General features: G+C 58.3%; 1 protein-coding gene across 1 annotated transcript in view; it reads left to right on the top strand.

Moving 5' to 3' along the window:
* Positions 1 to 768: 768 nt before the first annotated feature.
* The window catches only part of NTN1 (netrin 1), a 103,137-nt gene continuing 89,465 nt past the window's right edge, over positions 769 to 14,440 (top strand). Inside the window, exon 1 of the mRNA XM_040580432.1 lies at positions 769 to 2,136. Within this exon, the coding sequence (XP_040436366.1) occupies positions 1,113 to 2,136 (1,024 nt within the window). The 5' untranslated portion in view covers positions 769 to 1,112. The remainder of the gene's footprint in view (positions 2,137 to 14,440) is intronic.

Here is a 14,440-nt window from a genome sequence, read left to right as displayed (position 1 = left end):
GGGAGCCCGGGGCCCGGGCATGGCCCGGTGCGGGACAAGTGCCGTCCTTTAACCCCTTCCTCGCTTGAACGGGGGCGCCGACAAGCTGCAAACCGAGGGAGAGCGGCAAGGGGCGCGGCGCAGCCCCTGTGCCCGGGTTGGACCCGGGGCTGCGCCGGGGAAACGGAGATCAGCCCCCTAACACGACCTGCCGCGGGTCCCCAGGCCCCTTAGCCCCCGTGTCGTGCCCGAGGACTCGACACTTCCCCTGGTTAAACCTCGCCGGCACCGGGTTTTCTCTTCCCGGGGCGAAGGCTCCGGGCCGAGACCCGCGGGGAGCCCCCTCGCAGCGGGCCGGTGTCCGGGAGCGACCCGGGCCACGGGGTCCCGCCCTGGATGGTGGCTCTGCCCCGGGCCCCCATCGCGGTCCGGCTCGGGGGGTCAGGCGCTACCTGGCCCGGCGGAGAAGGGGAGGCCAGCAGCGACCGCATGGAAGAGGGCCCGATCCTGTCGCCCTCGGCGTCCCCGCAGGTAGGCGGGGGGCTCCTCCCGGCCGCTGCCCGCCCCATGCCCTCGGAGCATCCTCAGCTGCTGGGGCGCGGGCAGCCGCGGCATCCCCCGGCCCGGTCGGGGGCCCAGAGGTGTGGGCGGGGGAGGATGGCCCCTGCCCGGCTCCTCGGGGCGGCTCGGGAGCCCCTCGGCGGCTCTGGCGCCCATCGCCGCGGTGTCGGGGCGGGCTCCGTCCCTCTCCCATCCCCCCCCCCGCCCTCCCCGAGGCCTGTGCGTGTGTCTGGCTGAGCCGCCAGTGGATGTCGTTGTTCTGTTCCTTGAGCGCGATGTCACTCCTTTAGCATGACCTCAAACGCGGCGGGGGCTGGGACCGCCAGTCATTCTCCGTGCGAGAGCCGGGGCGGGAGGCAGGCGGGACCCAGCCCCGCCGCCAGCCGCACTTTTGTGGTGCCGCCGCCGCCGCGGTCTCCCCTTTCTCCGCGGGGCTGGCCGCGAGGCGGGCGATGCTCCGCGCTCCCTGAGCCGCCGCACCGCCTCCCTCAGCCGAGTCGCCCCGCGGAGCTGCGCGCTCGAGCGGCGGCTCCGCTCCCTCGGTTGCCCGCGCCGCGCGGAGGTTGCGCAGGATGGCGCGGAGGGGCGCGGAGGCGCCGCTGGCCCTGCTGCTGGCGGCGGCGTGGCTGGCGCAGCCCCTGCGCGGCGGCTACCACGGCGTGAGCATGTTCGCCGTGCAGACGGCTCAGCCCGACCCCTGCTACGACGAGCACGGGCTGCCCCGCCGCTGCATCCCCGACTTCGTCAACTCGGCCTTCGGGAAGGAGGTGAAGGTGTCGAGCACCTGCGGGAAGCCGCCGTCGCGGTACTGCGTGGTGACGGAGAAGGGCGAGGAGCAGATCCGCTCCTGCCACCTCTGCAACGCCTCCGACCCCAAGCGCGCCCACCCGCCCTCCTTCCTCACCGACCTCAACAACCCGCACAACCTGACCTGCTGGCAGTCCGACAGCTATGTCCAGTACCCCCACAACGTCACCCTCACCCTCTCCCTGGGCAAGAAATTCGAGGTGACCTACGTCAGCCTGCAGTTCTGCTCGCCGCGCCCCGAGTCCATGGCCATCCACAAGTCCATGGACTACGGCAAGACCTGGGTGCCCTTCCAGTTCTACTCCACGCAGTGCCGCAAGATGTACAACAAGCCCAGCCGCGCCGCCATCACCAAGCAGAACGAGCAGGAGGCGGTCTGCACCGACTCGCACACCGACGTGCGGCCCCTCTCCGGCGGCCTCATCGCCTTCAGCACCCTGGACGGCCGCCCCACCGCCCACGACTTCGACAACTCGCCCGTTCTGCAGGACTGGGTGACGGCCACCGACATCAGGGTGACCTTCAGCCGCCTCCACACCTTCGGCGACGAGAGCGAGGATGACTCCGAGCTGGCCCGCGATTCCTACTTCTACGCCGTCTCCGACCTGCAGGTCGGCGGGCGATGCAAGTGCAACGGCCACGCATCGCGCTGCGTCCGTGACCGCGACGACAGTTTGGTGTGCGACTGCAAGCACAACACGGCCGGCCCCGAGTGCGACCGCTGCAAGCCCTTCCACTACGACCGGCCCTGGCAGAGAGCGACGGCCCGGGAGGCCAACGAGTGCGTGGGTGAGTCCCACGCCGCGGGCACGGACACACCGGCAGGCGCGGGGAGGAGGACAGGGAGAGGGCGCCGAGGTCCCCGGAAGGGCAGGGAGAGGGAGGGGAGAGCGAAGGACCCGGCGGGGGACGGGAAGCGAAAGTCACGGGGACATCCAGAACCCGGCAAGGGACCTTCAGGGACAGGGAAAGAAAAGCACGGGGACATCCAGGGACTCGGCAAGGAGCCTTCAGGGCCGGGCAGCGAAAGGCACGGGGACGTCCAGGGACACGGCGCGCAGCGCAGGGACATCCAGGGACACGGGAAGCGGGACAGGGACACGTAAGGAGACGGACAGCAGGACCAGGGAGACGACACTGAGGTACTCGGGGGCGCAGGACAGAGGAGAGGACACTGCAGGACCCAGAAGCGCGGGGCAGGGGATGTGAAGGCACTCGGGAGCGCAGGGGCTGGGACACCGAGGCGCCCGGCAGCGCAAGGCGGGGGACACTAAGGCACCCGGGAGCTCACTGGTGACAACGCCGAGGGACCCCGCGGTGCAGAGCAGGGGGCACGGGGAACGGGGACCACCGGCCAGGGGACCGCGAGGCACAAGGAATTTGGGGCAGGGGATACCGAGAGCCCCGAAGGCGTGGGAAGTGGGACACCGGAGGCACACGGGGGGGGCAAGGCAGGGGACACCGGAGGCACACGGGGGGGCAAGGCAGGGGACACCAAGGCACCCGGGAGCGCAGGACGGGGGTCACCGGGGGACTCTGGAGCGCGGGGCAGGGGACGGAGGAGACGCGGAAGCGCGGGGCAGGGGACACCAAGGCGCTCCGGCGCGGGGAGAAGGGACACTGAGGAGACCGGGAAAACACCGCTCGTGTCCGGGGAAGCGCTGGGGAGCCCTGGCTGGCTGGGAAGGGTCTGCCGCCCCCGGCAGCTCACGGCCGGGGCTCCCGCAGCGCACAGAGCGCGGCCCGGTCTGGGGATCCGGGAGGTCGCCGGCAGCCCTGCTCCCTGCCCCGGGACACCGCCCGAGCCCCTCCGCAAAGCCCCCAGCTCGCCCGGGAGGCTCTGTGCCCGGACGGGACGGGCTCTGGTTCTTCTCGGAGAGAGAAGGCGGCCGGGCGCCGAGGAGGGCAGCTCGGCACAGCCCGCGGCTCCCGTCTCTGCATCTCCAGGGGGTGCGGGCGGCCCCGGGGGCGGTGGCGGCGTTGTAGGGACTTGAACGAGCCCCAATGACAAATGACAACCGGGGAGCAGCCGGTTCGCTCCCTCTCGGACGCGGAACCCGCGCCGTCCTGGCTATAAGCGAGCCCCAGCCGCCGGGCTGTCCCCGAGGGGAAACGGGGCGTCCCTCACCTCTGCCCGGGGTGCAAGGGCGAAGGGTTCGGGGTGTTTTTCCCCTTGAGTCCCCGCACTTCCCGCCGACTGCTCACCCCGATCTTCCATCCCCTCCTCCCCAGCGGGACCCCCGTGCGCTGCTCGTCCCCTCCTCGCCGTCGTTTAGGGGGCCGGGGCCGGGGGTCAGCCGTGTGCTGGCGGATGGGGATGACCCAGCCCTGGGGTCTGGGATGCGCCCCGGCCCGGCTCAGCTCGGCTCGGCTCGGCTCGGCTCGGCTCTCCGCGCCGGGACCCGCTGGCCCCACGGAGCGCAGCACCGGCCGCCGCCGCCGCCTTGTTTACATGGAAAACACGGCCCCGTCTTCCAAAATCTTTACAGCTCCGACGATAGGAAAAAAACCGCGCCGAGCGGCCGGGTTGGGCTTTTGTTCTTTTTTTCCCTTCTCCTATTTTTCCCCCCCAAATCACAATCAGATGTGTCCCTTGCAGAGCGCAATTTCTTCGCCGGCGCCTCGTACACGGAGGCACGGCCAAGCCTGGGTTATCTGGCGGGGAGAAGGGGCCCGCTGGCCCCGGGGGAAGGTGCGGGGGTCCCGGAGCAGCTGGTCCCCGCCGGGCTGCGGTTCACGTCGGGGTGGAGCGGGCGCGGCGGGGAGATGCCCTTTCCCGGGGGCGGGCGGGCGGCGGGGGCCACTCGGGTTTGCCCCCAATGCCGAGGCGGCCTTTAGCCCCGGTGTGCCCCGGTGTGCCCACAGCGCCGAGCCGGCCTTTAGCTCCGCGTTTGCTTTCCCTCCGTCCTGTCGGGGTCCCCCCGCCAGGCAGCGCGCGGGACCGGGGCTCCGCACCTCGACCATTCCCCAGCGCTGCTTCCTCCTCACCAGCGGGTCCCGGGGAGCAGGGGGGCTCTGCTCCCCCTATGCCAAGGTCCCATCTCACAAGCAGGGACGAGCTCCCTGCGTGCAGAAAAAAAGTTACCGCTGTCAGCGATGCCATAAAATTGGGTGCGATCTCGGGTGCTGTTGGACCCTTTGGTCTACGCCACAGGGCCCTGAAGTGCTCCTGAAAATGCTTCTGTTGAGTTATTGTGCTGGCCCTGTGCACTTACCATCCTTCTCCTTTCCAATTTACTTCCAATAAAAAGGAAACAGTTCCCAGTTTCCAGTAAAACGTGTCACTTTTGTGCCAGGCTTTGCATTTCAGCCCATGCACACTCCGAGCCGCGTCAGACTTCTGCAAATGAAAATCACTCAGGTTTTTTTTCCTTTTTTTGTGCCGACTTTGCTGGGAAGTGAATGTTTTACAAGGATGAAGCTACCATAAAATAATTTTTCCCCAGCCCATTTCTGCCGCACGTTCACAGGGGCCATACCTATCAGGCTGCAAAACCAAGCACAGCCAAACAACTGCGTCGCCCTGCCAAGCCCACACTGCCTGGAATAATCCCCCTAGATAAAGATCACAATAACCCTATTCAGCTCCCACCCACTTGCTCATGACCATCGGCCCACCCCGCTTTCTCTCCTAAATCCAGAGGGAAAGTCAGGCTTTGCGGTCACCCGAGGGCTGCGCACCCAGCCTGCGCCGGGCAGTGGCAGGGGACCAGCCGTGACGGTGGCGATGGTGCTGGCTGCACGCTGGAGGGATCTTCAGCCGCTGGAGAGGGAAGCCAGAGGTGGCCAGACCCTCCTGAGCAGCACCGATGAGAGGGTGGGTGAATTAGCCAAAATGGCTGAATTTTCCCCAAGTGAGAAGCGTTTACAATTTTTTCACAGAATTTGCTCTTTTTTCTGGAAATTTGTTGTGTTGTTTTTTTTTTTTTTTAACAAGAGAGAAAAATCATAGAATGTGTCTGCTTTGCTTAAAAATTTGGGTGTTTTCTTTGGTAAGCCCATTCTCCCTGCCAAAACCGAATCTTTGTTCCTATTCATGCTTATTTGGGGCTGAAAAAGAAATGCGCTGGAGTTTCTGACAAAAAGTCAAAAATTCCCACGGGAACGTTTTTCGTCAGCCAGATCTAATTTTTCTTTATCACTTCTTGCTGCTTGCAAGAGCCCAGGCACCGCACACGGAGAGCACAGGGCCTGGCCCAAGGAGATGCTCTCCAGGGACCCGCTCCTGCAGAAGGAGCCCAGCCAGCAGAGCTTTTCACAGATTCAGGTTCCCATCAACTTTACCTGGCAAATAACTCATCCACATAGAGCTTGGCCTTACCGTCTGCCTTTGGCCGGGCGCCTGGGAGCTAACATGCTCCAGGGAGGACACAGCTTGGAGACAAGCTTGGAGGTCTGTTCTCCATCCTCCCTCTCTCCAGCGTCGCCAGGCTGGCTCCGTTTGCTCAGCGTTGGTCCAGCCCAAAGCCCTGTGTCTCCAACCCAGTTTGTCCTGATGAAGCTTCCAGGTCCCCTGTGAGAGGAGACTGCAGCTGGAAAAGGCCTGAACTAAAATCTTGTCAGAGCTCAACTGCTGGTGAGCTTGTGTGGACACATGAAAACGCAGGCAGGGGCTTCAACCAGATTTCACGGTATCAATAAAATGCAGTCGACACCACTCCATAATTTTTCACAAACCGCGATGCTGTTTGAGTGCTGGAAATGAACACAGGCAAGCACTGCTTTTGAATACTCCTTTTAGTTTGCATAAAATACTTTTGCATTTGCCGTGGCTGGAGAAAGCACTAGTAGCCAAACCCAGGCTGCAGCCCACTGACAGGCACTTTGAGAATGACCTCCAGGCTCCGTTCCCAGTGCCGGCTCTGGTGCTGCACAGCCCGTTCCCTGCGGGACTGGGAGATGCACCCGGCACCTGCACGTGTGCCTGACGTCATTGGTGTTTGCAGGTGCTGGGTGCCTCTCGGATTTTGGCCCTATGTGATGCCTAGAGAGTGTTTAACAATAACAAGTGCGACTGCAGCGAGAGAAAGGAAACATATTGTGTTTTCAGATAGGGGATTTGGCACAAGCCGCACGTGAAGCCTGGTGTTAGACAGGCTCTGCTCGGCGGTGTGTGCTGCACTAGGGTTCCCAGGCTGGGATGTGTCTCATGTCAGAGCAATTTCTGAGCAACTCTCTCCTCCTGCTAAAAGGAAACTCCAGCTCAGACAAGGAGGGGAGCAGGAACTACTAGAGAACAGCCTGCCAAAACTCCCGATGAAAAACTTCCTTCCATGCAAACCTGGGGCTTTATCATCTCGGTGGTGGTCCGAGGAGGTATCTGCAGGGCAGTGCTCATTCAAACCACCAGTGGGCTGCCCTTCATCCTCATCACAACCAGGGAAAGCAAACCCTTCCACAGCAGCGTGCTCCTCTCACTCTGGTCCTGCAGAGGGATTTAAGGACTGTGGGATTTCATCTCAGGGAGTTCCTGGTGTCCCTTATTAAACTTAAGTGATCCCTTTCTTTTAGCCTGCATTAATCATCTCCACTTAAAAAGCCTTCGTGGTTCTCATCCCATCTGTAACTGTTTTCCCCGGGTTTGGCACAGTGGGGTGTGGGTAGTGATGATTCCTTCCCATTGCCCTTGGCCTCTGAATGGCACAAGGAGTCAGGCTGGTGGTGACTGATGGCTTCGGGCCCACCGGAGCATGCCTGCAGCCATTGCTCGGCTGGGCTAGCAGCCCCCGATGCCTGTCTGCAGGGTCGGGGCACCCCAGGAGCACACAGATGAGCAGGAGTCAGGGCAAGTCCTCAGGCCACCGACAGGTGACAACGGTTCGCACTGGCTGAGACCCATCACACCAGGGAGAACTGGGCTGGTGGAAGATGTCCTTTCTATCTTCTCCTCTCCTGTGGTGATTCAGGGTTTTGCAAATGGTCCATCTCAGAGGAGGACAAAGGGAGAGGGCTCTGCAGCAGAGTGGGGAGTGCCGTGTGGGTAGGACCAGCAGAGACGGCAGGGAGCTGATCCGGCAGGGCACATCCATTGTACCCTCTTTCCCTTTAGTTCTGGTCACTGTGGAAGGATGCAAGTCAGACAGAGCACTTACATGGCTCTGCACATCCCTCTGTGAGAAGGAGGGTCTGAACGTCCCCAGTGTTCACCCAGCTTATGGCCATATATCTTCCAGAGGGATGGGGAAGGATGCAAGCATCCCTTCTCGCCTTGTAAAGCAGCATTTCTTATCTGAGCAAACAGGCTCTGAGCAGGACTTCCAAGGTGTCCCTGCGGGATCCCCAGGGTGCAATAGCCTCTGCCAGAGGTGGACGCTGCTGTGGCAGCACAGCACAACAACGTCTCTAGACTGAGCCAGCCAGGCAAGGCTGGCGGGTGCATTTTGGAGCTGCTGTGTGGTGATACTGCCCATTATCTTCTGATGATATTAGGCATACTCACAATTTCTGATATCCAGGCTTTTCTTGTGCCTCGGTTTCCCCATTTATAGAGAGTAAAGGTGGGCTGTGCAAAACACTTTGGACTTCGGGTAAGAAAGACATGAAGCAGTATCAGCATCCTTGCGTCTCAGGACACACTGCGAGTGGGGCAGCTTCACCAGTGACATGGCACCAGCCAGCAGCTGGAACAGACTCTGTGCGGGCAGGACCTCTCATGGCACCATGTGCTGTCCAAGGAGATGCAAGTCCTTTGCACCCCAGCTGGTGCAGCTCTCGGCGGGTTGTTCTGCGTGCGGAATTGTACAAGCTGTGGGTAACACTGTATTGCTGAGCAGGTGGGTGCTGTAGCCATAGAAATATGGGCCCATAAGATACTGAGACTCCCATTGTAGCCTCCCAAGGGGGCCTTGCATGGGTAGAGCTTTCTCACAGGCTTTTATTCTCAGGAAGCTTAAAGTTAAACTGATTTCCAACAGAAAGGTTTTTACACCAACAAACAAACAAACAAAAAAGCGCAGTTAAGGCTAAAACAAAACCAGGCTTGGCACTCTGGGTTGGACACTTGCCTTCCCTTGAGCTTGTCCACAGCTAATCTCTGCCCTCATCTTTCTGGGCCAAAGCATGTCATCCTTATTCAGCCTACACTGTCCTCGCTTCAGCAAACTCCCTGTGACCACCCGGGGGGACGTGCTGCCTCTCCGAGGATGGAGCAAGAAGCATGTGGGCTCTTAAATCTTCGTTGCCTCTAGGGATCCTGCTTATGAAAGCACTCCTGGGGTTCAAATTTTCCTGCCTGGCCCATGAAGTGGGGCAGCTGGGATGTACAACCCTGTTCTTTATTTCCTTAGTAATGTCCCCTTTCATCCTTGGGGATGGGGGACAGGCTTTCTGACCATGGAGGGGTGCTGTCTTCTTTGGCCCTAGGTCTCTCCTGCCTCCCTTTTGGGATGCCCTGCTTTTCGATACAGTGATTTTGGAGGCTTTTGTGCTTTTTATGGGCTATTGTGTGCTGGGGTTGGGCTGTGCAAGCAGAGTTTTCCTGGGGACCTTCTGGAGGATTTTGGGGTGCTGAGTTTCTTCCCCAGTGAGTTTTGCCTTGGGCGACATACAGGGTGAAAGTTCTTCAGTCAGGACAACTGGAACCAGCTAGTTACCTTCATAGCATTGCAGAGGTGGTGCAGCATTTTCCCCCGTGTTGCTGTCAAACGGCAGAAATAAACTCAAACCAGCCCCAGGATCCGCAAAATACCACATCCAACCTTTCCTAGAAAGCACTGATGCAGCTGCCTGCAGTGCTGGATGCACCAGCCCTCGGCACGGCAGGGCTGAGCCCTCAGCGCATGAGAGGGGGCCGGGGGGGGGCATTCACAGCCCCCCGACTCGACCCTACCCAGACTATTTATTTGCAGCATGTTCACAGTTGCACCAAACAGGTCCCCTTGATTTTTCAAGCAGCAACAGGGGAGGTAGAAGTTTTGCTGCCAGGATCAACCTGTGCAGGCGGCTTAGATCTGCGAGAAGGGTTCGGCCGTGGTGGAACCCGGCAGTCACATCTGCCTTGTCCCCAGGGTGTCTCCAGAGCGGTGGCTGCCGTTTGGCCTCTGCCACTGCAATCAGCGGGGGACATTTCCTTTGCATAACCCGAGCTCCCCTCCCCGAGCATCCCTGCCAGATCCCTGCTGCTTCCCGCAAGGCAGTGTGGCAGAGCCGGGACGCCTGGCACGGCTGCGGGGCTCAGCCTGGCGCTGCAGCCGGGGTTAGGGGGAACACGGCTCTCCGCTGGAGCGGGGATCAAAGCACAGCTGGGAAAGAAACAGCCCAGTTCCTCACCCGGTGCAAACCCAGCTCTGTCCGGTGACAGTGCCTCAGCCCCACTAGCAACGCTCCAAAACATCCCCTGATGGCTGGGACCCGGCTGAAGTGACGGGCAGGCTTTTAAAAAGGTATCTGTATAACAGCTTCCAGTTATCGGGTCATTAGGGTGCCCTGGGGACTGATAAGGAGACAGGGAGGCTTTCCCTGCGCTGAGCTGGTGCAGCCATGGAGGCTGTTGGGGGACCGGGGCAGGGGGCTTGGCTGCTCTCGCTCGTGTCCCAGCTGGGAGCAGCCCGTGTTTATGGCAGAGATCAGCAGCACGAAGGGCTCAGCCACACGCCAGCTGGGAGTTTGCGTTAGGCTCAGTAGAAGGTAGAGGATTAACTTGGGGGGAGACGCAGAAATCTTCCCTTTTTTTAGCAGATGCTTAAGAAACAGGTTCTAACCTGGGAGAGCACGAGCACCTGTGTTGGCAGTGGGTCGGGGGTGGAGGGGGCACACAGCTCGGCTGGAAACTTGGTTTATGGATTTATTTTGAACAGCACTGGTTTTAGTGGAGACTGGAGTTTAAAAACTGATGGAGTAATGGGGCCAGAGAGACTGGTTCATCCTGGGGCTCAGTGGGGATGGTGCTGGGCACCCCAAGGTCTCAGCTGGCACTGGAGGGTCTGCTGCATCAACAGCGCAAACTAGGCACAGAATTGCTGCTGCTCACAGCATGCACCTGTGCATGGTGGCTGCTGCATCGCTGGGGAGTGCAGGAGGCAAAGAAAACAATAGATAGGGAAAGAGCCCAGCTTCATGTCCCACGCACAGCTGTGAGAGTGGGGGGGTGCAGGCAGAAGTTTTCCTTTCAAATTTTTTCAAATTGTCTTGTGTATGCTGTGAGGGTTGAAAATCATATCTGCATCGCCCTCCTTGATACAGGGTTGGAAGCTGGGGAAGGAAAAAACCTCTTTTTCACTTTCTCCTATAAGCGCAGGGTCTTTTTAAATTATTTCACGGCAGGTTATAGGCTGGAAGGCACCTCTGGCTTTGCCCCCTGGCCATTGTCACCCAGGTTGTGGCATCAGCCAGAGAGGGATCTCCTTTCGTGCTGAGCCTGGTGCAGGGACAGGGTGCCCCGGGGTGCTATGTGGGGAGCCGCAGCTCCCAGCTCCACTCCAGTGGTGTGCCCCTGGGGATGGAGGAGCTGGTAATGGTAAAGGATGAGCCCAGGAGACCTTTGCCATCTTCTGCCAAAACCGAGAAAATTGCCAAAAACTGCCAAAAATGCAAGAGAGAGATTGTGCAGGTAGGCGGGTGGGAATGCCCGTGTGGATGGGGGTGAGCAGCCTTGGGGATCCTTGCCTGAGGGTCTGAGCTGCTGCATCAACCTTGTTTGGGGAGAGGAGGGTGGAGAGCCAGGAGCCTACACTCAGTACCCCCAAATTCACCTAGAAATGGGTAAAAATGACATGAGGGGCAGAAGCAGCCAAGGGACTGGTGCAGGCTGTGAGCAGCCAGGCTCTGTGCATTTGTCCTTTTATTCCTTTCGACCCACTGCGGGCAGCTGCTGGGATGGGAAACACTTTCTGATGGCGGAGAAGTAGACACAGTTTTGACACTGGTGCATGATAGAGTGGGAAGAACACTCCCCAGTTTCTCAGGGCACTAGGGACTGGGGGGATTTTTTTCCCTCCCTGTCCCAGGTGGGAATTAGAGAAGAAATGCAGGAGAAGAGCTGCTGGCTCAGCAGTCCCCGCTCCGCATACTAGCTCTCCGGGCTGCGTGCCATATCTGTGCTGGGTCTGTGAGCTCCCAGCTTGTGCGAGGCGAAGCCCAGCTGTTCTGTCCCCGATCACCATCTTTACACATGCCTGTGTACTCCAAGTTCACAGATTTGGATGGAAAGGTGGATGAGGAGTCCATGTAATTTTCCCCGTGGCATTTCGGAGCCATCCATCACCCAGATCCTACCAGGCTGCACTCCGCAGCACCGCGTGGATCATTGTGATCTGTACCTCGTTTTGACTGAGTTTGACTGTTTTCATGGCAGCTCTGTGGGGTGAATTAATGTCCTTTAATGTCAGCTATTACCTGTCCAGGTATTTAGGGTCGGTCTTAGGCGTGGATGGAGACATCAAGGACAGAGCATCTGAGCAGAAAAAGGGGTTTTTTTATACCCACTGGGGATTGCCCAGTGCCCGGCAGCCTGGTGCAGCACCTTGGTTTGTGCTCGCAGCCCCAGTTCTTTCCTTCAGGGTTTAGTGTATGATGCTCTGGGAAGAGCTGAGCCATGCTTGCAGGGGGATGAGGAGGGGTGAAGGAGAGACAGCGCAGGCAAGCGAGCTGAATCTCCCTGTTCTCAGCCTCTTCTTCTCATTGCTAGATCCACCCTAGACCCCACTCTCCGTGCAGGGAGACTCTTGCTCTTCCTGGACCCCTGGCCGCTGCAGCATGCAGCAATGCATAACCAGAAGGAGCCTCTCCCAGAAGCAAATCCAGTCCTGAGGAATGCGACAGAGGGATCAGTAAACGGAACACAGGAGAAAAAGGTCAGGTTTTAAAAATCAGACATAGTGGTGCAGCAGATGAGCAGAGCAGCCCGTAGAGCATCCTTGGGATGGTCGGAGCCGGCTGCTCCCTCCTGGTGCTGGCAAGAGGCTGTTGTTTTCCAGCCTGATCTGATAAGCGGCGTGGAACCAGCCGGGCAGCCGTCGTGCATTTTGCCTTCCTCTGGTGTTGCAGGCTGTCCTGAGCCAGGCTGTTTACTCCGTTGTTCGCCCGCCCTTTTGCAATAGGGAGTCAGTTCTGGTTAATGTTGGAGATTGTAACATGATTACCGAAAGTCTCATGAAATTAAATCACTTTGCTTCAAAGCGGCCAGGGAGGGGGAGCGTCTCTCTGGCAGCGGGGATGGCCGAGCGGATATTGAAAGCAGACTGGTAGCCAGTATTGCATCGCACACAATTGAGCTCTGACAGTGTGAAGGCAAATACAAACAGCAGCTTGTGTTTGCACACAAAGGCTCTGTGCACCAGTATCCCTGGCCCTGTACTTTACACCCTCGGCTCTTGGGCAAAAAGTCCTGGGAGGGTAGGAGGGAGGGAAACGCCACTGAATATTTAGAAATGAATTGAACTGTGCAAACATGCCATTGGGAAGCTCTCAGTGTAACGCTTTGGATCAGCTACCCGCCGGGGCTGGAACACAACTGCTGGACTTGAAAGGGCGACTTTCACGCTGAAGCAAAACTGGACAAAAGAAGATAAATGAAACGGGCTCCCGGCGGGGTTTGGTTTGTTTGTTTTTGTAACTCGGCTAATATTCCCACATTGTTCAGCCCAGTGGCCCAATGTCTGTCCTTCACACGCTGCTCGTAAATCGGGGCTAAGCAGGCAGCGCAGGCAGCAGGCGGTGCAGGGCAGGGAGGGGATGAGCTCCTCCAGCCCAGGGCCCTGGGGACCGTCAGGTTGTCCTTTGCGGCCGTCATAGTGCAGGGAGTTGGATGCTCAATGTCTACAGGGTTGCAATCACGCCGCGCTGTGCCAGGAAGGTCTGAGCCGGAGTGGTGATACACAGCCCTGCTAATTCCCAGGCAAACCTGGATTTAGCTCTGTTAGCAGCTGAGCGTGGCGTCTTCTGATGATTTTCATGGAGCTGGCAGCAAATCTGCGGAGATTTGCCCAGGCGGGGACCTCCCAGACAAACTGCAGATGCCAGTGGTGATGTGTCAGCCGTCTCCATCCCGTGGTCCCGCAGCAGAGCGAGGAACAGTGCTCTTCCTCTCTGCACCGTGTGCGTGCCCAGGGGTGTGTGTCCGTGGGACTCAGAGCCTGCCCAGGGCCGGGGGGATGCTTCTTTCGTGGGATGGACCATGCCTGCAGGATCAGGGAATTGCCAGGTCCTAAAACCAGCCCTGGTGGACACAGCCAGGTTAATACAGGCGCTCATTTGGTTTTAGAGCAAAAAGATCCCCAAATGCAAGCTTCCTGAAAATTCCCTTGACCCCAGGATTTTAGACAAAGAAGCAAGGCTAATACCACAATATTTCTCTGGTTAGCACTGAGTAAGCAAAAGCTTAATAATCAGCTGCATAGCAGTTTTGATCAAATAAAATGGCAAAAATAGCGACACCTTTAAAACCTTAAATAATGCTTAATATGCTCCGTAGGATTTACTTTTCACAAGCCTCTGCAAAACCATCAAATGCTCACAAAAATTGGCAAACTGATTTCTCCAGAAATCCAGCCCCCCAAGTGAACTGTTTGTTAGTCTCCACTTCACAAAGTTTCACCCAATCAAAAAAAAAAAAAAAATCCCGACAAAACCCCAGACGGCACATCACGTGCTTGGGGCGACCAAAGAAATCCCCTGATTTGGGTGACCAATGAATGTCCCCAGTAATGAAAAGCGAACAATTTGTCGGCAGCCCATGCACTTGAAAACGAATGATCCAAATTATTCAGCAAGTCTCCCTGGATAGTGAATCCATTGAAAGGGGATCGAGACAGAGTCATAAATTATTCATTACCCAAAGGAGAATGAAATGCATATAATCATAACAATAATAATAACAACAACAATCGTAACACTAATAATAGCAACAAGAATTCAGCCAGCTCTGCTGAGAGAACCAGGGAGGCATGGAGACTCAGACTTTATTTTCCCTTTATTCCGGCACTGCTTTAGAGCAGCTGTGTTAAATAAAGGAATGTAAAGTGGGTCGACATTTGGAATAAATGTATTTGTCGCCAATAATTTGACTCGCTTGCCTTGACTAGGGGTGATGTAGTTTGTACTCTAGTCCTTGGCAGCGAGGAGGTCCATGAACTCACACGCATCACTGTTAATTGCT

This window comes from Falco naumanni, chromosome 1, assembly GCF_017639655.2.
Source record: "Falco naumanni isolate bFalNau1 chromosome 1, bFalNau1.pat, whole genome shotgun sequence".
Taxonomy (NCBI): Eukaryota; Metazoa; Chordata; class Aves; order Falconiformes; family Falconidae; genus Falco; species Falco naumanni.
Note: the sequence above shows the minus strand (reverse complement) of the source record. Positions and strands in the feature narration are given on the sequence as shown.